The sequence below is a fragment of the Apodemus sylvaticus genome, chromosome 8, assembly GCF_947179515.1.
Source record: "Apodemus sylvaticus chromosome 8, mApoSyl1.1, whole genome shotgun sequence".
NCBI lineage: Eukaryota > Metazoa > Chordata > Mammalia > Rodentia > Muridae > Apodemus > Apodemus sylvaticus.
The window spans coordinates 94,063,044-94,084,704 of NC_067479.1; the positions used below are offsets into that span (position 1 = coordinate 94,063,044).

General features: G+C 41.6%; 1 protein-coding gene across 4 annotated transcripts in view; it reads left to right on the forward strand.

Annotated features, from left to right (window-relative positions):
• The first annotated feature begins 207 nt into the window (after nt 1-207).
• The window catches only part of Dcp1a (decapping mRNA 1A), a 48,139-nt gene continuing 26,685 nt past the window's right edge, over nt 208-21,661 (forward strand). Inside the window, exons 1-3 of one of the 4 annotated variants that reach the window (XM_052189975.1) lie at nt 208-463; nt 2,546-2,586; nt 4,800-4,927. In XM_052189975.1, the coding sequence (XP_052045935.1) occupies nt 269-463; nt 2,546-2,586; nt 4,800-4,927 (364 nt within the window). In that variant the 5' untranslated portion in view covers nt 208-268. The remainder of the gene's footprint in view (nt 464-2,545; nt 2,587-4,799; nt 4,928-21,661) is intronic. The other 3 variants (XM_052189974.1, XM_052189973.1, XM_052189972.1) reach the window with 3 other exon arrangements.

The following is a 21,661-nucleotide window of genomic DNA, read 5'->3' on the forward strand; positions in this document are numbered from 1 at the left end:
GTGCGGCCTCTCTGGCAGGAGGCAGGAGCACCCAAGGAACGAGCTCAGATCCTGCCAGGTGAGAGAACTCCGGACCATCAACTCGCCACAGCTCCACCGCGCAGGCGCGGACGCCCGTGTCTTCCGGCAGACGCGGACCTAAGAAAATCGGAACCAGGCACCCAGGGCATAGGAGCGGCGGAAGAGATTGACTGAAGTACCACTCTCGGCAAGGCCGTGCCGACAGGCGGAAGTGAAGGGCTGACTGAGCTGGGGGAACTTTGCCCGGATGGCACTTTCCTGTTCTACAGTCCGCCCCCGCCGGAGGGGCTCGGCTCTGAGATCCAAGATGGAGTTGTTGAGTCGAGCTGAGCAAGAGATGAGTCTGGCGGCCTTGAAACAACACGACCCCTACATCACCAGCATCGCAGACCTCACGGGCCAGGTCGCCCTGTACACTTTCTGCCCCAAAGCCAACCAGTGGGTGAGTGAGGCCCAGCCGCCGAGAACGCCAGCCTGGCCGCTGCCGCCTCTTAAAGGGACCGCGCAGAGAAGCTTAGGATTGGGGGTGGGGAGTGAAGCAGGAGACTAGGACAGCAAAGGCGAGGCCGGAACCTCTCCCAAAGGCCCGTCCAGAACCAAAGAGGTGACGGGAGCACACGGAATTGGAGGGATGAAGCGGAAGGAGTAGACCAGAGACATAGCAGGAAAATCGGATGGAGGCAGGATCAATCTTTTGGGGTCGGTTCTAGGGACTTGAGGTTGCATTGGCAGGAGATGAGACAAGTTAATTTTTTTTTTTTTGACAAGTGATTGAAAACCTGTGTTTGAGACTTTGAGAACTTTTAGATACATTACATGTACTTGATAGCCCTGCCTACCTAAATGTGATGATTTGGATCTGAAGCTTAAAACTCAATTTCAGGAGTTGAGGAAAATTTTCAAGGCTACTTCAGTAAGAATTGGATTCCTTGGAGAGGTTTGCAAGGAAAGGAGTTCAGTGATAGGGCCTTTGATGGTTCATTTCAGAGTGTTTTTGGATTTTGTGAGTGGCATGGAGTTGCAGAAGTTACATTGTCTACTCATTGATTCTTGTTAACCTCAACTTGAATCACGTGTCCCATTTTCTTGTGATCGGCTTTTCCTAATTAATTCATTCAGCTATAAAAAGCTTCACACTTTTTATTTAGTTTTAGAACATTAAAGCACTACACCTGTGCTTAAAACGTGGGTACACTCTGTTGCAGCAAAAGAAAGAATAGTAATGTTGTATTTTCTTGTTTTATTTCTTGTAGTACAGAAATTCAAACCCACTGTTCCTCTCCCATTGGGCTGTATACCTAACCCAAGTTACAGTTTCTTAATCACACTTTCAGATGTTTGTTTTAAAACCCTACCAAATTTGCCTAGGCAGAGAATGTTTTCTGTCCATGATTCTTAACAAAGTTCTGAGAATAATAAATTGTGTTTGGTAACCACAAAATGTGTAACTCGTGAAAATAGTCGTAAATTCTCCAGAAATGAAACAAAGTATCTTGTAAGAAAATTTCCCGAGGGTAGGGGTGCACAGCTGTGCATCACGATCCCTAGGCTCTGAGTTCAACCCTGGTATCAGTTTTAGAAAGTTTCCATTCTTTTTCTGTAAACTTCAATAAACTGGTTTTTGTTTGGTTGGTTGGTTTGTTTTTTTGTTTGGTTTTTGTGTTTTTAAGTTGCAAGACACAATACCTTGACTGGAATATTAAGATTCCTAGTTGAAAGGTTCTTGTGTTTGCACAGATAAAGCTGGGCATGGCGAAATGGCTCAGTGGGAGCTAAGAGCATTTTCTGCTCTTCCTGAGGACCTGGTTCAATTTCCAGCACCCCCATGATGGTCTTTATCCGTCTGCAACTCCAGTTCCAAGGAATCTAATGCCCTCTGCTGCCCTCTAAGCTTCATACACACGTTACAAAGACATAACGTGTGCTGACAAAACATTCCTGCACCTTTTTAATTGAAAAAATGCATAAAAATAATAAGTTAATTCTGTTTTTTTTTTCCTTTAAATGTTCCTTACTGGTAAAAAATAGATATTTGCTACAGATGTAGAAATATTGTTGGATTGGACATTACATACACTTATATAAGAACTTATAGGGTTGAAAAGATACACAACTTGCTTAAATTTTTATAAAGAGACAGTTCAGTGGATGAAGTGCTCCCCTCCCAAGCCTGAGAACCTGAGGTATTCACATAGAAAGCTGGGCATTGTACTTACACTTACAATCCAACACTGGGGCTACAGAGCCGTTTATGATCCAACACTGGGGCTCACTGACCAGCAAGCGGAGCTTAATTGTCAATCTTTTGGCCAGTGAGAGCCCCCCGTGACTCAAAAGAAGGAAGCCTCCCTGAGAGTGGCCTCTACACAGTTACACGCAGATGCCTGCATGCATTCCCGAGAGCACATGCACAGTTGACTTCACAGTTAAGAAGACAAGCTGGCCTGAAAGTGTTGATGCTTCACTGAGATCATTTGGCATTGGATTGTTCATGGGAAACTAACAGAGTTATTGCCTGTTACAGGAGAAGACTGATATAGAAGGGACGCTATTTGTATACCGAAGGTAAGTTTCTGAAGGACGATTCTATTTCACTTGGATGGTGGTGATCATTGTCGAGCAACGTGGTCCACCTCTCTTGTGTATCCTTGGAACCTTCCTGTTTGTCTTCTCCCTGTTTTCCTTCATCCAAGCAGTGCAGCCCTACTACAGCTGCTTCTCCTCAGAGCCTGGGAAAATTAGTGCATTCAGAGAGACGCCTGCCCAACTATCACATGTTCAAAAGAATGCATACATATGAATGTGTATGGATACAGTATAATACTGTATAACTACTTTAAACCTATTAGCACACCTGCTGGTCTGTAGTTTCTGATGAGAATTTGCATTCTATGGCTGCTTCTGCCGCTTCCTGCTTCTTTCCCAAAGTTCTAGGCTATTCCTAATTCATATATATTTTACTTTAAGCTTCTCTGAAAATTAATTCTTTAGCCTGTTGGTGTGTAAAGGTTTACAACTTTACCTTGTTTGGCAACATAGAGGCCTAAAGGGCAACCCACAGGATGAGACAAGATGCTTGTGTTCCTAGATACCTATAGACTTCTTAGAGGCAAGGCCTTCCCTTGTGTTCTAGAACTTTGGTGGTAGCAGCAGGGTTACTGGTACCTCGTTCTTTTTGTTCTGTGACCTGCCTTCATCCACTGGGGCTAGTTCATAAAAATCGAGTGCTATTCCAAGTGTTAGTGTAGAACTTTGTGGTCTTGTCTAAAGACTCTTTCCCTTTGAAATGCAAATGTTCTGATGTTTGTTTGACAAGCTCCTCTTTCTTTGATACTCGTTTTCTCTGCTTTATTTTCCTTCTCTAAAATAAAAAAACTCTAACTCCAACCTCTTCATTAGTGATACAAGTCTCTAAGAACCCCTTACTATTAGAACAATACTCTCTGTAAATTGGGGATATTTATAGGTCTAATTTTTAAGCAATAACTGTAGTATCTTTAACATTTGGGGATATTTACAGGTTTAATTTTAAAAGACTAAAACAGATCTATTAATTAGAGGACGTGTGAAATGTGGTATAGTGAGTAACTTCATTTAATACAATTCATACAACATAGCATTGGTTCTAAGAAAAGGAGGCTATGAGCCTCTAATTGGGATCTAAAGAACATTTTCTGTACCTTGGATAAAAGTACAGTAGAATGTCATAATAATTACTTTGCAGGAATCAAAAAAGAAAACTGGATTTGGAGTTTTTAATTGGCGTGACTTGAGCATAGGCCTTAATTCTGCTAAGCTTGTTTCTTAATCTATAGGATGTCATTATCTCCCCCACGATATTACAGAAACAATGAGAACTGTGGAGTGTTAGGAGTGTTGAATGTATTGTGTGCTGAATCCCCTTGGTAAGGAAACTAAAAGCATTCTTTCCTTAGAGGTCAGGTCCATCTAACTCAAGGAAAATCTACAGAGACTTGGTTAATGTAAGAAGAGTTACTGCTGTAATGAGTGGCAGCCATAGACAGACTTGGACCATAGTTTTAAAAACCTGCTACTGGTAACACATGCCTTTAATCCCACACTGAGGATAGAGGCAGGTAGATCTCCAAGTTCAAGTCTAGCCTGGTCTAAAGAGAGACTTCCAGGACTCAAAAATATGGAGGAAAAAAAGAGTGTTATTTCTTCCAGCATCAATTTATTACATGCTTCTATCAATCTGGGTTTACATGTATAAAAACCCCAAAGGCAGAAATCCCCAGTTCCATGGAGCTCCCACTGTAGTAGTGGAGAAAGACTGCAGTTAGAGAATAGATGGGCATTGACGTCTGAGCAAATAACTTGCTGGAGAGGAGCCGCTGCTGCCAGCTTGGGAGCCACAGTTCAGACAGAGGTCTCTAGGTAGAAACAAACCTGCAGGTAGTGGCAGGGACCCCACTGTGGCGGAAGTGTAACTCACAGGAGGGGGCGTGGGGTGGGAACCTTGGTGACTTGTCTTTTACGCTGAGGAAATAAATCTTTATAAAGATTTAGGTACAGAGAAGGAAATGTCTGACTTTATTTTCTTTTTTTAAGAGTTGAGGCTTAAACCCAGGACTTTGCCCAGGCTGGGCAAACATTCGCCACTGAGTTATATCCCAGCCTTGTATTTTTGCTTATGATTTCAGCTGCTAATCGTGTCATGTGATGAAATTAGGAATTCTTTTTTAATGAGGATAAAGGAGTAGATAACATTTCTGCTGATTGAAAGGTAACACATGTTCTCTTTGTTTAAATCTAAGGTCAGCTTCACCTTACCATGGCTTTACCATTGTCAACCGACTGAACATGCACAATCTGGTTGAGCCAGTGAATAAAGATTTGGAATTTCAGCTCCATGAACCATTTCTTCTGTATAGAAATGCAAGTTGTGAGTATATCTGTTTGCATTTAGCATAGTGGCTTTAATTTCATAACATTGGGTTTCAGAGTTTCAAATTACACAAAATATGACCTATATTGTAAATGTGTGTCTTGGTAAAAGATCAAATTCTTTTTAAATGCATTTACTTATGTGTATGACTGTATATATGTATGTGTGCACATATACCCCAGCCCACGTATGGAGATGAGAGGACAACCTCCAGGAGTTCTGTCTTTCCACCACGTGGGTTCCGGGGATAGAACTCAGGCTGTCAGGTTTAAGGTTCAAACCTGGGCCATCTCACCAGCCCCCAAAAACAAGCATTTTAAGTTAGCTCTAAAATTGAAAAGCCCTTTGCACATAACTAGCAGGTTTTAGTTAACTTCCATCTAGCCCAGTTGAAATGTTTAGTCCTTTGTTTCTGCTGTAGTGCTAAATTGTCTGCTCACGCCCCTGAGCGAGACTGACCTTAGTCTGACAGACACAGAATGAGAGCAGCTCCTCAGCTTTCCACAGAGGAAGGACTTTGCCATGGATGCTCACTCTCTTCAGCCGACTAGTTTCCTAGTGTGTAGTAGGCACACATGCTGTGCCTACACTGCTGTGCTTTACTGATGGAGAGTAGTCCCTGCAGGAGACACAGGTAGTGTGGTGACAAGACTGAAGGTGGATGGCATACACTTACTTGGAGAGTTCCTAGCCCAGGATCTTGTCAGGCGTTTTTACAGGTTGTGATAGCTATTGAATTTAGTCAGCAAAGCTCAGAGTAGCCCTTTCAAGAAGAGTGTAGATGTTCCTCACCTCAACAATGACATTAATTGCTGATAGAGCTATCGTAAATTGAAAGTTTGGTAATATATTTAAGCTACTAAACACCAGAGCTTAGCACCACAGTATACTGTAGAGTATCATCCTTTGTTCCCCCGCCGTGGTCATATGGGATTGGGAGCTGGGGCTGGTTGTGCTGTGCTAAGGGGAGTGTCCTGCTGTGTTATTTCTATTCTTAGGGAAATGTACAGTCCAAACTATGGTGGGTCTTTTTTTTTTTTTTTTTTTTTTTTTTACTCAGTACTCTTTTATAACATTTATAAGCAAAAAAAAAAAAATCTTAGATTATCATAAGTATGGAACTATCTGAACAAGAAAGTATACTTGAAAATGCAGGCTATAGCTCAGTGGTAGAATACTTAGCATTCATGTGCTTTGGGTTGGCTCTCCAGCAACGTGAGCACATTGGGTTCTGATAGTTTAGTATAATGTTAGAAGTGTGACTAAGGACAAGGACAGATTGTTGACCCAGGAGAGATATCAAACATAGTGGTGATTTAGAAAGCTGGATGCCTTTCTTGGCTGTCCTGAAACTCTTTGTAAACCAGATTGGCCTTGGACTCATATAGATCTGCCTGTCTCTGCCTCCCCAGTGCTGGGATTAAAGGCGTGTGCCACCACTGCCCAGCATTTCTTGCTCATTTCTAAGTATCTACATAAAATAGGATTTATCTCTTGACTTTTCAATAAACCGTCCTCAGGATTTTAACTGAAAACTTCCCCTTGAATTTTAAATCTTACAGGTTTATTAGAGACACTTTTTGAGCCAGGAATAGTAGTAGACATTAATAATCCCAGTACTTTAGAGGCTGGGCAGCCTGTGCTATATAAGCTCCTATCTCAAAAAAAAAAAAGCATATTATTTAATACATGTAAGTTCAAGATTTATGTGAACTTGTAAGAAAGAGTGGAATGTTACAGATGGCTATTTTATGTTAAATTTCCATTATTGGGAAATCCTTCAAAAGAACACTTAGAAAATGTTTAATATAAAATCGGACTGAGCCAGGCAGTGGTGGTGCACGTCTTTAATCCCAGCACTTGGGAGGCAGAGGCAGGGTTTCTGGGTTCAAGGCCAGCCTGGTCTACAGAGTGAGTTCCAGGACAGCCAAAAACCCTGTCTCGAAAAAACAAACAAAAACAAAAAACAAAAAAAGATTGATTCTGCTTTTTACTTTGTGACAATTCTGTGTTGCTCCTAGTCATTGGGGAAAATCAAGAGACTGATAACGCCTGGTTACCTTGTAGAATTAGCCTGTCCTTCAAATTAGAGTCCTGTAAAACTGACTTACATTGCCCCTGCTGGAGATACAGCGCTCAGGAGGCAGAGGCAGGTGGATCTCTGTGTTCAAGGCCAGCCTGATCCACAGACCCAGCCAAGGCTACATAGTGAAACCCTATCTTTAAAAAACAAACAAAAAAGCCAATAGAACCTAATTTTCCAGAGCTTGTACATGTGCAGAACAAACAAACAAATAGTGGCTATCTAGACTGTAACTGGAATCATCATAAAATTGTCAGTAGTCTGTAAGGTTAACCCATTACTGTATCATAGATTATTCATAACACTAATTGGCATACTCTTGTGAAGAAAACTGAACTAATGCTTTTACAAAGGATAGAAACAAAGATTTACTTGAACAGAGAACTCACTTCTCCAGGTCTTCCCTTGGGGACAGCATGTAAAGGAGGAGCTTTCTCAGAAATGGTAGGACAGCATAAGAGGACATGGAGTCTTAGGGTTCTGAGTGTATGTTGTCTAATGAGTCCTGAGCATAGAACATAGCTTTGTCGGCTCTGGGAGCTGTTGGATTGTTTGGGGATTTGTCTGTTAAGTATAATGTTAGGATCTGATTATGCGTATGGGTAATTACACCTGATCCTGGAGTTGTTCTTTCGTCATTCTCCTACGGGAGACGCTACCAGGTCTGTGGCCCATTTAACTCAGATTATACTCTCATATCCAACTTTCTTTCCCTCACATCAAGTTTTAGCATTAATGTGGGAGGAAAAAGCAAACATGAACTGTAACTTTTTCTACTTCTTTTTTTTTTTTAAAATATTTATTTATTTATTATATATAAGTACACTGTAGCTGTCTTTAGATACTCCAGAAGAGGGCATCTGATCTCATTACGGATGGTTGTGAGCCACCATGTGGTGGCTGGGATTTGAACTCAGAATCTTTGGAAGAGCAGTCAGTGTTCTTAACCACTGAGCCATCTCTCCAGCCCCCTTTTTCTACTTCTAAACTATTCTATGTAGTTGATTTATTTATCTTTAGCTTTTCTTTCTACAGACTACTTGCTCACCTACTCTGCTCCCGAGGAGAGGTAAACTCTTAGAGAAGATCCTTTCATTGGACTTGGTGCTCCTCATGAATCTTTGAGAAATATTGTATTTACATCCTGTCTAAAGAGCCTTCTGGTGGCTACACGAGGCTTTAATTGGGCTTTAGTAAGAGTTGAGGGGTGCAAATTCTGCAGTTATTGAACAGTGGTAGTGTTCCTGTCTGGAAACATCTCTCTGGTTCCAAACTTAAAAGATAAACAAGATACTTAGATGTTTAGAAACTTGTTGAGGAGCTATGAAGGTAGTCTAGTACTGTTGCTCCCCAGAGCCAGGGTTCCTTCCACTGCTACAACAGTAAAATCGCATATTCACACTCTAGAGCAGAGCCGTCTGCTAGAACTCTGCAGCGAGGGAGGGCTTTGGGCTAGCATGGTCTAACACTGACCACCTGCCATGTATGACTGAGTGCTGAGCCGGGCTGTGCCTCATGGATGTGAGGGAGGTGGCTTTTAATCTGCTTAACCCATCTGGATTTACAGTCGCTCTGCAGTAGTGTTTGGCATATTGAGCAATGGGAATCTAAGCATGAATCTGTACTCCAGCAAACTTTCTATTTAATAGGACATGCACATAAGAGGCTTTTATGCCTCCTTTTTAGTCATTCCCTTTTGAAAATTATAAATTATTTCTACATTCAAAAGCTGCAGAATACTTCCTAAGAATGACTGTACTGTAGTAGTACTTTGTTAGAGTGGAGCTTGGTTGGTAGACAGTTCTAAGCTTCGCCATCTTACTGACTGTAACCTTGTATGAACCACATCTGGAAAGACTTAACCTGATCTGTCTGGAAAGACTATAGACAACAAAAGGTATTTTTGCCAATCATTTACAAATGTCACCTATATTGGAATGGCCTTGGCCGGAAGCCGGTGGTCTTATTAATGGAGCAACTGTACGTGCTTAGGAGTCCCAGACTCTAGGGCCCGGCTCGTAGTGTCTCCTTTACCCCGTCTCACAGGAGCCTCAAGCAAGCTGCCTCACAGCAAGTTTTTCTCCACTTCCTTCCCATATTTTTTTACAGTGCTGGCTCTCACACCGAAATAAATTAAAGGGAAGAATGAGAGAAGCATATAGGAAGGGAGGGGGGAAAGAAAGGAGGCAAGAATGAAGGAAAGAAAGATAACGATAGCTAGTTGACAAACTGAGCTTTTAAATGAGATTATCGATGATTCATTGTGAGGCTAAGGAAATTACTCGGTGATAAAGCAGTTACCTACCATGCATAAAGCCCTGGGTTTGATTCTCAGCACAACCAGAAATAAATATCTAGGATAGCCACTGCAGTTATTGTGTCAAACTAGAAAGGTAAAAGCAAGTAGAAACTCCAAAATAAATGGCTGAGTAAATCACTGATTAGAACAGATACATATGGAATTTGTATATGTTGTTGGAAATGAGGATAGAATGAGATGTCACCAGGCAAATTTTAACCAGGAAAAGTTAAGGTAACTACATTGAGAATACATGAATGACAAAATAAATATTAGTACGGATACAAATATGAACAATTTTGAACCAGCTTGTACCTAGTACATGTGAAATTTACAGAATGAAATGTTAAAAATCCATAATCATTACAAATTTTTATAAGACTCTTAAACAAGATTATCAATGATTCATTGTGGAACAAAGGAAATAACTCAGTGATTTGGGATAGTATACTTAGGTTCTCTAGGACAAGAGGTTAGGAATGAAAAGAGAAATCTGAGTAGGGAGAAGGAGAGTAAAAGTTAGTGTAGAAATTGATGGCAGAGAGTGGAAACCGCTTGGCAGCAGAACTGACCCAAAAAGCAAGGCCTTGTCGCTAGGTAACAAGCTGGCCATCAACAGTGAAAACAGCCAGAGGGGATATAGTGGGCCTGCTAGGAATACATAGCCAAGGGCATCTCTTTAACATGCAGTTTTTAGAAACAAACAGTGAGCTTTTTACCTATGACTTTAAAATTTAGGGAGTTTCCTAGAAATGTCCCATTTAACAGAAGTGTCCTCAGGCCTAGGCAGATCTGACGAACTCAAACAGTACAACAGATTGTCTGATGATTTAAAAATCTTCCCCTCGTGGCCAAAGAAATTCCCAGAGGCTTGTTCTGTTTGGTAAATGGGACTAAGACAGTTCACCCTGTAGAGACCAGACTCCACAAGGCAGATTTGGATCAACTACGATTCTAGTCTATCCTCACAGGAAACGTGTCTCCTCAGGCTGGGCTTCTATGCTGAGGAGACCATGCTTCATTATCCACTTCAGCAAGGTGCCACACTAATACTTGTCCTAGGTCATGTTTTTCCCCAGTGTCGGGGACCCTTGGTTTCTGCATCTGTGGACACCTTAGAGTGACAGAGATAACCTGGGACCAGTTTTCATGCATACGCTTACCTATTACTTAATGATGAAATACGACCCAGAGTATACTGCAAGATTGCATTCTGAGCAACAGCCACCACAAAAGAAATAAAGAGATGGTTCTTACCTACAGCTAGACTGTCTGCAGTTTGTGATAACCCAGTTAAGAGCAGATACTCAGTTTGATATCTTCAAGTTCTGCCGAATCACTTCTGGCGTTCAGTCATTTTCTTTTATGCAAGCAATTTTATGATTTCCATTAACAAGAACTTATCTCAAACTGCTTCTTTGTCTTTAACTAAACAAAGATGATTATTTAACTCAGATAATGCAAATTCAGTGATATTTATTAACTATGTCATCTGTCTAGCACCTTATAAGATATCATGCCATATAAATTTTAAAACTATTATGGACTTTCAAAGATTTTTGATGGTTGGTTGGTTGGTTGGTTGGTTGGGTTTTTTTTTGTTTTTGTTTTTGTCTTTCAGTTCTCTGTGTTCTTGGTGAACTTTAAGTTTACAGAAATGTATTCGAGATTTCGGTGACTTAAGTCTGTCTTCACCGAAGGGTTAAGTTTCCCAATGAAGCCCAGCTCTCCAGGGCTGAGACGGAAGGATTGTCCAAGGTTGAAGCCAGTCTGAAACCTACATAGCAAGTGGCAGGCCAGCCAGGGCTGTGTAGCTGTGTAGCAAGACTGCCTCCCCCACCCTACATACACACACACACACACACACACACACACACACACACGTTAAGCCCAGAACTAGCTATATGTATGTAATTCTTAAACAGCTATAAAAGAGTGGCAAACACTGATGAGTTAAAATCTGTAACTTTATCAATTGTAAACATGAAAAATTATTAGCCTTTTGGGGCTGAAAATCTGATCTGTCAGATATGATGATATTTTGCGTGTTTTTCCTAGGAATCTTAATGACAATATTTACCTATTAATTAGAAAAAAATATGTGCCATAGATTTTCTCTTCTTAGTCCTAACTTTATTCTGGACTGGGGAAGTTGGATGGTAGTTTTAGCCAAAAGAGGAGTATTTGTGCGCTTTTATTAGACTTACAGTTTTTACTGGAAGGAATTATCTAAATGAAGACAGCCTCTCAATTTCCCCCCACTTGCCACCTTCCTCATTTTAAGACGTTTTCTATAATCCCAGTTCAACAAAGTCCTTTTCTGGTGTCCCAAGAACACCTGGATGTGTCCTGATTCCTTCCTTCCTGACACTTCTAATCAGTAGCAGATCTGTGGTTTCTATAAAGAACTATGAAAATAATCATATTTAGATAAAACCCAATCTGGAATTTATCCAGAGAATGTTAATGACATACAGTTCCAGTGTCATCCTTTACTCTTTATTTAGCCTTCCTAACAACAGTCAATTCCCTGTAAATAGAGCCGCTAGGAAAATGCAACTGTTAGACTCACCTGCCAAGGCCTGGGAGAAGTCCTCCGTGCTCTCCACTGCACTCACAACTCTGCCTTTATACCGGGCATCCGTCTCTCGGGAGAGAACGCTTTTAATTAAAATTAGATCACTAGAAAATGTCGGAAGGTTCATTTCCACAGTGTTGAAAATACAGCCGCCAAGCCAAGCGGAAAGTTTTAGGAAGAAATGCTGTGGCGCTGCTGCTCCTGTCTCTCCTTGTCCTTTCTCAGTTCAAGGGCAAGTCAGAACAGTAGAGATGGTCGGTGGCTGTTGGCATTTGGAACAGATCTTCAGACTTAAAGCACAGTGCATGAAGTTTCCTTGCAAGATGAGTTTATAATTTATCAGGTCAAAAAATGTGAGTTCTACTTCCAGACTGAAAAAGGAATTTATAAACAATTAAAAAAGAGAGTCCGGCAGTTTGTTGGTTGTGCTCTCCAAGCTCAGGGCAGTGCTGCTCACAGCCTGAGGAAAGAGGTGGTCTCCCCTGCCCGCTGCAGCCCCACGCTTTGTGGGATTCTGTAATCAGGAAGAAGGACCTGTGGCAGCTGCATTAGCCTGGCCTCGAGGACCAAGATAAGGAAAGAGCCTCCTCACTCCCGCCACAGTTACAGATTGAAGAGGTAAAACACCATGAGAATGCACAGGACTCGACAGGAGCTGTCTGAGGCTGAGGTCAGACAGTGGGGAACTGTTCCTGTCTCGGGTGCTGGCAGAACCACTCCAGACACCTTCTTACTAAGCTTTTGAATCCTTGAGATTTCAAAATGTTCAGAAGGGATTATTTTTATTAAGATTCACAACTGGCTTTTCCTCCCCTAAGGTATTTTTGTTGGGTAAAAGTGGCTTCTATCTTTGTGTTCCAGTGTTATCTTAGCTGTAAGTTAGATAATTACAGTTTAGTAAATACTCCTAGTTTTTTCTTCTGTGAAGTCATAAAGCAAAGTATAGTCACATATCTAAATGATAGCAATATATCAACATGTATATAGATTTAAGGTTGTATTTATGTAAATGAAATTCATTACTGCTATAAAAATTAAAGTGCAAGGTAACCGCTAGCCCAAGATGAGTTTATCTGTGAGATGAGAAACATAAACCTCAAGACTGAGCTCTGCATGCTCAGGGCCTGGGGGCCAAGCAGATCCCAGGTAACAACAAAGTCACTATTTCCAGGCATCACCAGCTTTGTCTTTTGAGTTAAAGGAAAACACAGGATAAGCATTTGCTACCAACATACAAAAATTATATATTTGGTTCTTAAACACGCAGATGACCCCTGGGTTATCATCATCATTATTATTATCTGTTATATGAGTTATAAAGACTCAAAAATCCTGGGCTGGTCTTGAAATCTCTGTGTAACTAAGGATGACTCTGAATTAGTGATTCTCCTACCTAAACCTTCAGAGTGCTAGGTTTCCAGACATGCACTACCCTGCCCTGTTTATGCAGTATTGGAAATAAAGCTCAGGGCTTTATTTTTTGTGTATGCTAGGCACACACTCTACCAGCTGAGCCACAGGCACATCCCCACATACCTGATTTCTATGACCACATAGTACTGACATCACTGCAATTACTGATCTCAGCCAAATTCCAGGTAGGACATGCCCATCACTAATCGCTCAATACTCATGAGGTCGCTTATAGCCTATAGGTATTTGTGCTTATAACTGATCTAGATCATCTAGTAATAAACTAGTAAGAAAATGTATGGAAAGCAAATGTCAAGGGAGAAAGAGGTCTGTGTCTTAAACCATAATTAAACCTGTATCCCAACCTTCTACTGTAGATTGCTGCAAGTCCTAAACAGAAATTTGGATCTATAGTTGCCAAATGCCATTTTCCACTCTTTATCTTCCATCCAATATCCTAAAATGGCAGACTGGTGGAACATAGAATAAGTAGATAGCTAGCAGGTGCTGGGCATGCCCAGCATTGAGTCACACCCATAGTCGTACCTAGCATGTGGTACGACTATGGGTGTGACTCAGAAAGTGGCATGTGCAGAGTCAAAAGGCTCAAGTCTTCTACTCGGTGCTCAATAAGTAGATAACCTCACTTAGATTTTAGGACTGGGGCTCTTGCTCTGCCATGTTAGTATACATTGCTGTTCTGAGGTGACTGTCCTTTGGACCAAAAAGGGTGAGCCGCTGCACCACTGTTGCCAGCCTTACTTGCAGATACAAAGCATCCTCTCGTCGTAAGTGCTTGCAGCCTGCCAAGTGTCTCTTAGAATCAAAAGCCAGTCTGGCTTTGGCTCCATACAGGGGCTGCCTGGTTTATTCCTCTCGGAAAGGAAATGATCTGTCAGCGTAGAGACATTCATTTTCTTACTAGCTGGAGCAGACTGCTGTTTATATAGCTGCAGTGTTCCATTTCTGATTATTAAAGTATATTTGACTACATTGAAAGCCCGTTTTCTTGTTTTCGCTTCCTATTGTAGGAAATTTTCATATCTGCAAGTCTCATTTATGTGTATGTCTGCATGTGTGCCTGTGTGAGTTTGTGTGTGTGCATGTTTCTTTAGAAGTCAGAGCCCCTGTTGGAGCCCCGGGAGCTGGAGTTGCAGGCAAGTGTGAAGGTCTTAGGTCCTCTGCAAAGCAGTGTCTTTATCATCGAGTCGGTCTCTCCAGCCCTGCCTTACAGCTTTAGAACTATTTCCACCTTGGGGGTTGATTGGTTCTTGTTTTCACAGTACTAGGAATTGCACTCAGGAAATCGATCCATCAAAAATATCCATCTCTGTCTCACTCCCCTCTTCCCCCTTCCCATGGTAGGCAAGTGCGTATCACTGAGCTACATCTCCAGCCCAGAAATTCATAGTTCGTCTTTTCCTAAATCTCCATGTCAGTTAGTGTGTGCCTGTGGGGCGGGGTGGAGTGTGTGGGTAATATGGCTGTCAGCAATCAAAAACCTCTTGCAGGGAGTCAGTTCTCTTCTGGTTCTCCATGTGAATCAGGGACTGGGGTTGGGTCATCAGGCCTGGGGACAACGCCCTTACCTACTAGACCATCTCTCCATCCCCCAGAAGTTTATAACTCTTAACACTGCCACCAGAAGTCCTCCTTGTCTTCTTGTCTCTGTATGAAGAAAAGTACCAGCCTCCTCAGGTCTTTTTAGAAAATAGGTCAGGTACAAATGATCAACAAAACAAGACAACTGATCACTGGAGAGTCACGGAAGCTCTAGAACTCTGCAGGGTTTGGGCAAAGTCTTCACATTACTTGATTTCTCCTGTTGTATGTACAGCTTAAATAAAGCTGAATAAAATTAATACCAAATTTATAGTAAGTAGCTTCCTTGGCCCTCATATTGGACTTTTTTGAAAAATAGAACATTTTTCCCATCAGCTCTTAATTTTAGATAATCCGAATCCTTTTAACAGGTTTTTTTCTGTGTTGTTTTTGTTTTGTTTGCTTGCTTGTTTCAGTTTCCAAAGGAAAGGGCCCCCAGTTGAAAAGTAGGGAAAACACTTGATTGAGGATATTTTGCACTTGATATTTTTCATAGAAGTACAATATTATTTTAAATTCCCTACCTTTTCAGTAACAGCCATTATGTATGACTGACTTGGGACAAGCAGTCAAAATCTATGGTGGGTTTCCACCAACTAGTTCTCTTTGATCCTGAGAAAAACCATCTACAAAACAGGTACAAATCATTATCTGCTGTGGGAGAATAATACCGCATTGCCAAAAGCCTGAATCTTTTGTGAGACAGTTAATCAGAGGAGATTATTTCAGGAGTCTCAGCACGAATTGTTGGCACCATTGTAGGACCTTTGAGTTTACGTTCTCTTAAGAATACTCAGCTTGGGTTTAGAGACAGGGTCCTCTGTGTCTCAGCTATCTGGCAGACGTATCTGTTTTTCCTCACTAGTGGCAATGACAGGCTTGGTGGCAGCTCCTGAGCTTTCTTGCCAGTTGCATGCACCGAGCTTTGATATGTTGGCAGACAGCACTGATTCTTGGATGCGTCTCTGAACCTCTACAGGTCTGCTTCTGGCAGAATGGAGTGTGACTCTTATCCTTTGCCCATTAAGCTATCATTCTGGCCTCCTTATCTATGTTTCTTCTGCAAACATGCCTTTGAAAGTGTTTGGTTCTTTTTTGGCAGTTTCTTTTGATAATAGACAAGTATAGAAGTAAATGTCTTATTTCTAAATTACATGGGATTTCTTAAAAGAGGAAGGGTGACTTAGTGAAAATTTGCCTTAACCTAACAGTTCTGGTGAAATTACTTTGGAATTTTTCAATTTGAAGTTCTTTCTAGTAGTTTAGTGTGTAATCCCTGGCTCTTTAACCCAGAAAGAGCTTTGTGTTACTCTCCATGCCTGATGCATTCCATGTTGTAAGCACTTTGTCAGCACTGCCGCCCACGTGATTGTGTCCAGATGCAGATTGTAGTATGCGGAAAGTGGGATCTTCTGTATCAGAGCTTTAGTGTTTTAGGTGTTCTGAGCCAGGGAGGGATATTTAAAGAAAGTCGATTGCCTGTAATTGCCATATATGGACTCTTTTGAAAGCCTTGGTGTAATCTATACTATGTTGGGGTAAGATTTAACTACTAGACCCAGTAGTAGATATGTGGAATCATTGTCTCTCTAACAAGGCAACTTCTATGTTCCTTCCACTAAGATGTCAGATTTGCTAATTTGTTACATAAAACATTTCAAGATTCCTCATTCATTGGAAGCACATTGAGTATTTTGAAATTCTGTGAGGAGGATTTTAAAAACTGGGTCCCAGGCACGGGAAGTGACCTTCCATGTTCAGGTACCATAAGAGTCTGCGGCTACACAGGGCCTGAGTTTAAGGCAGTCTTAGTGTCATTGAGGTGTCCCATCCCAGAACATGGAAGGCATTCTTATTCCTGATCTTCATTCATTAAAATGAAGCCATTTGCTGACTCTGCTTATTCTTACCTTAATTCACAGCAGTAACTGTAGAAAAATCCATTTTAAAACTTTTAAAAAAAACTAAGCAGCAGATTGTCATATGATTTTGACATGAAGTCTTGCAGAAGTGATCTTAATTCAGTATGCAACAAATAATTTGCCATCAAAATAACCTTTATTAATTGATTGGCTTTATAGATTGGTACATTCTTTTTTTAAGATTTATTTATGAATATGAGTACACTGTGGCTGTCTTAAGACACACCAGAAGAGGGCATCGGATCCCATTGCAGATGGTTGTGAGCCACCATGTGGTTGCTGGGAATTGAACTCAGGACCTCTGGAAGAGCAGCCAGTGCTCTTAACCACTGAGCCATCTCTCCAGCCCCTAGATTGATATATTTCAATACTGTCTTTACAGGCAGTTTTTAATGTTTGTTTAAAGAGGGATTTAAAAAATAAAACTGTGTTAGAACTAAGATTTCTTTATGTGGTCTAGGTTGGCTTCAAACTTGATCCTCCCGCCTCAGCCTCATAAGCAAATTATTAGGCACAGGCCTTGATCACACCTAGCTTTTAATAACACCTAGCTTTTAAGAAAAGAAAGTTTGGGGCTGAAGAGGTGGCTCAGCAGTTAAGAGCACTGACTGCTCTTCCAGAGATCATGAGCTCAATTCCCAGCAACCACATGGTGGCTCACAACCATCTGTAATAGATTTTGGTGTGTCTGAAGACAGCTACAGTATACTCATCATATACATTAAATAAATAAAATCTTTAAAAGGAAAAGAAAAGAAAGTTTGCAGCTACCTTATGGTAAGACCCTGTCTGAAAAAGAATTCACCACTACCACCCATTTCTAGTAATATGCCATTTTTCTGTCATCATTACATGTATGAGCAAAAGGAAATTTCTCATTGTCAAAAAAATTTTAAAAATTATTGAAGCCAGGTATGATGACTCACCCATTCACTGCTTGGGAAACAGAATCAGGGGGATCAGAAGTTTGACACAAAAACAAATGTAGTAAATAAAAATACAAAATACAATTTCTCATGCTTTATATTTTCTGAGTTTATTGGCACATGTACATGCCTTTGAACAGGGCTGCATATATCTCTCATGCTAACCTCAAACACTCTCTGTGACTGAAAATGGCCTTCCTGCCTCCACCAACCAGAGCTGGGATGGGACTACAAGCATTCGCTGTCACGCTTGGCTTTATGCAGTGTTGGGATCAAGCCTAGGGCTTTTCGGATACTAGACTAGGCTAGCCAAGCACTCCCGGCTGAGCACCCTGCAGCTTCTTGTTTCTTTGAAGCATGCTCTTGCTGGTGTAGTTCAGTCTGGCCCCAAATCTGTGATTCACTCACTTCAGCCTCCCAAGGGCCAGGATTAATTATGCATGCTACCATTCCCAGCTTCATGCTATCCTTTTAATACACAATTTTAACTTAGCTTTTTTTTTTTTTTTTTTTTTTTTACTTTGTATTTCTGTCTTTAAGAGTAATTGAAATTCACTACTTTGTCCAGGCAGTGGTAATGTGCATCTTTAGTCGCAGCACTCAGGAGGTAAAGGCAAGTGGATCTCTCTCTGAGTTCCAGGCCAGCCTGACTGATCTACAGAGTGAGTTTCAGAATAGTCAGGGATACACAGAGAAGCTCTGTCACTACTTTTATTACATTAAAAAGTTTTATGGTGCTAGCAGGATGGCCCAAGGTGAAAAGTTCCTCACTGCCAAGCCTAATGACCTGAGCTGGACCCTAGAACGCACATGGGAGAAGTAGAAAGCCAGCTCCCTGTTAGGTTGTCCTTTGACCTCTGTACACATGCTTTGACACAGATAAAAGTAAGTATGCATATCCACATGTGGATAATTTAGTTTTAAGTTACGTTTAATGCAATGAGATCTAGGTGCAAAACACTGGCTGACAAGGCAGGTGCTTGCTCTAGGAATGCACCAGCCTAGCCGGGTGGGGGGTAGGGATGGGGGAGGGGGGAGGGGAGTGGGGGAGGGGGGAGGTGGAGTGGATGGGGGGTGGGGGGTTCTGGGGTGGGAGGGATAGGGGGTGGGGGAGGTGGAAAGGTGGGGGGGGAGGGGTAGGGAGGGGGGAGGGGTGGGGTGGGTACACACCTGTAATCCCAGCACTCTGGGAGGCAGAGGCAGGTGGATTTCTGAGTTTGAGGCCAGCCTGGTCTACAGAGTGAGTTCTGGGACAGCCAGGGCTATACAGAGAAACTCAGTCTCGAAAAAAACAAATCCAAAAAACTTAATAAAATAAAATAAAAATAAAAATTAAAAAGGAATGCACCAGCCTGTGTTCTGGTCCTAAAATTAGTTTTTTCCTCTGGTTTATTAATAAGCCACATAGTTGTCCTCTTAGACTCCTATTTTCCAACCACAAAAATACATAATACAATTTGAACAGTCCAGCAAATGATTTGTCTGGTATTGATAGACACAACTGTAAAACCCTGAAATGTTTAAAGCAATGGAGAACTCTGAAGGCTGGAGGAAGGTGATGGGATGTGCGACACACATACGGCCAACCCAGCAGGAGGCTGTCTCACAGTCTTAACAGGATGCAGGCCTGCCTAGCAACAGAAGGCAGCCCAGGTGGACCTGGCCTCCATATATTGCATAGGACTTGTGCCAACAACGCTAAGGCAAGCCAGCCAAACCTGGCAAGGATTGGAAGGAAGGGCTGCTGATAGGAAGTGAGCGCCAGGGAGGTGCTCCCCCTCCAGGAGGAAGTCGGGATGGCAGTGCCAAGAGGGCTCATGTCTTCAGTCTGGTCTGGGGGTAGTTTTTTGTTGCTTTTGTTTTTAATTTAATGATAATTTTAATTTTAAGAAGCCTGGGGGGGGGGGGCATGGGAAATGCCTGCCTTTCTATGTGACACTGGCTGAGAACCTACTAAATTCCTACTCCAAGAAATTAGAGACAGACAAGTGTGCTGGCACATACCTGTGATCCCAACACTTGGGAAACAGGTCAGAGGATTAGGAGTTCAAGGCCACTTGGGCTGTAAGAGACCTTATTTAAGGTTTAAAAAAAGGAAGAAAGATATAAAATCAACTCATAGCATATAAAAGGGAGAAAATTGTAAAAATGAGAATATAAATCAATTCGGAAAAAGCTTGTTCTATGAAAAAATATTACAATTAATAAAATGTTTAGCAAAACTAAGGCGTACAGACACAAGTTTAAAGTTGGGCATAGTGCCAAATGTGTGTAGATCCTGCAAAGGGGATCTGAGTTCCAAAGAGAGTAGGCTACAAAGTGAGGGCCGATCCCAAAGAACAAAAGCAGATTTATCTCTATTAGGGGAAAAGATGAGATATTACAAATCCTGCAACCGTTAAGATATGTGAGATTTTTATGAACTTTACATTCATAAACTTTTGGTAACTTAAAAGAATTAGAATGACTCCTTAAAGCTCACCAACAACACACTCAACCAAGATAAAATGACCAGCAGGATTACTGCTGACCCACATTAAAGACATTATATTTGTAATTTATTACCACTACTGTTAGCCTTTTCAGAGAGTAGGAAACAAAGGAGTACTTCTTAAATGTTTCTGTAAGACCACTGTTACCCTATGTCTTAGTCAGGGTTTCTATTCCTGCACAAACACCATGACAAAGAAGCAAGTTGGGGAGGAAAGGGTTTATTCAGCTTACACTTCTGCATTGCTGTTCATCACCAAAGGAAGTCAGGACTGGAACTCACACAAGGCAGGTTCCTGGAGGCAGGAGCTGATGCAGAGGCATGGAGGGATGTTTCTTACTGGCTTGCTTGCTTATAGAACCCAAGACTACCAGCCCAGGGATGGCACCACACACAGTGGGCCCTCCCCTCTTGATCACTAAATGAGAAAATGCCTTACAGCTGGATCTCATGGAGGCATGTCCTCAAGGGAAGCTCCTTTCTCTGTGATAACTCCAGCTTGTGTCAAGGTGACACACAGAACCAGTACACCCTAATATTAAAACAAAGACAAAACAAGAAAAAGAAAAATAGTCTGGTTTTTATGAACATAGACTCAATAGCCCTCTACTAAATACTAACATACCAAGTACCTTAATACATTAAAAAATATGCTCAGTGCCCAGGAGGCTCTATTCCAAGTATGGAAAGTCGGCGACTGGAGACTGCCAAGTCGGTAAGCTCAGGAAGTAAAGAGCATATGGATTTTTGTTTGTTATTGTTTTGTCTTTGGGACTGGGCCTTGCACTGGATAAGCAAGTGTTCTAGCGTTCAGCTATGTGCCCAGCCCTCGTGATCACAAGACATTCCACAGATCCATTGTCCATTCCTGATAAAACTGACTAGAAGTGAGCTAGTACCTTGATGAAGCATACCTGCAGAAACTTAGTGCTGATAATTTGTATTTATGGTAGAGGACTAAATGCTGTTCCTGAGATCAGGAGCTGGACTGTGATGTGCCTTCTCACCACTGCTGGAGACAGACTGCTGCTGGCTCTGGGACTACTGTGATGAGTCAAGAGAGGAAATAGGTCCAGGACTCAATCAAGTGATGCCATTGTACAGATGCAGCTCTTAGAGCTGATAGAGGAGTGTGGTAAAGTCTCAGGTATAAGATGAAGACCAAAAAATCAGTTAAGCAGCTCACGGTTGTGGGCAGTTAGAGTGCCAGGCTTTTGATGTAGTCCCCGTACCACAGAAAACACATCAAAGTTTTGCATTTTTATGTACTGACGACATGATGGAAACAAAGAACAATGCCGTAATCTGAGTTTGGTGGCACACACTCGCATAGGAAGGAGGATCGAATCTCCCCATACAAGTATTAGGGATAGCTTTAACATAAATTTTTACATGAAAAGCTCTAGAAACTGAAACA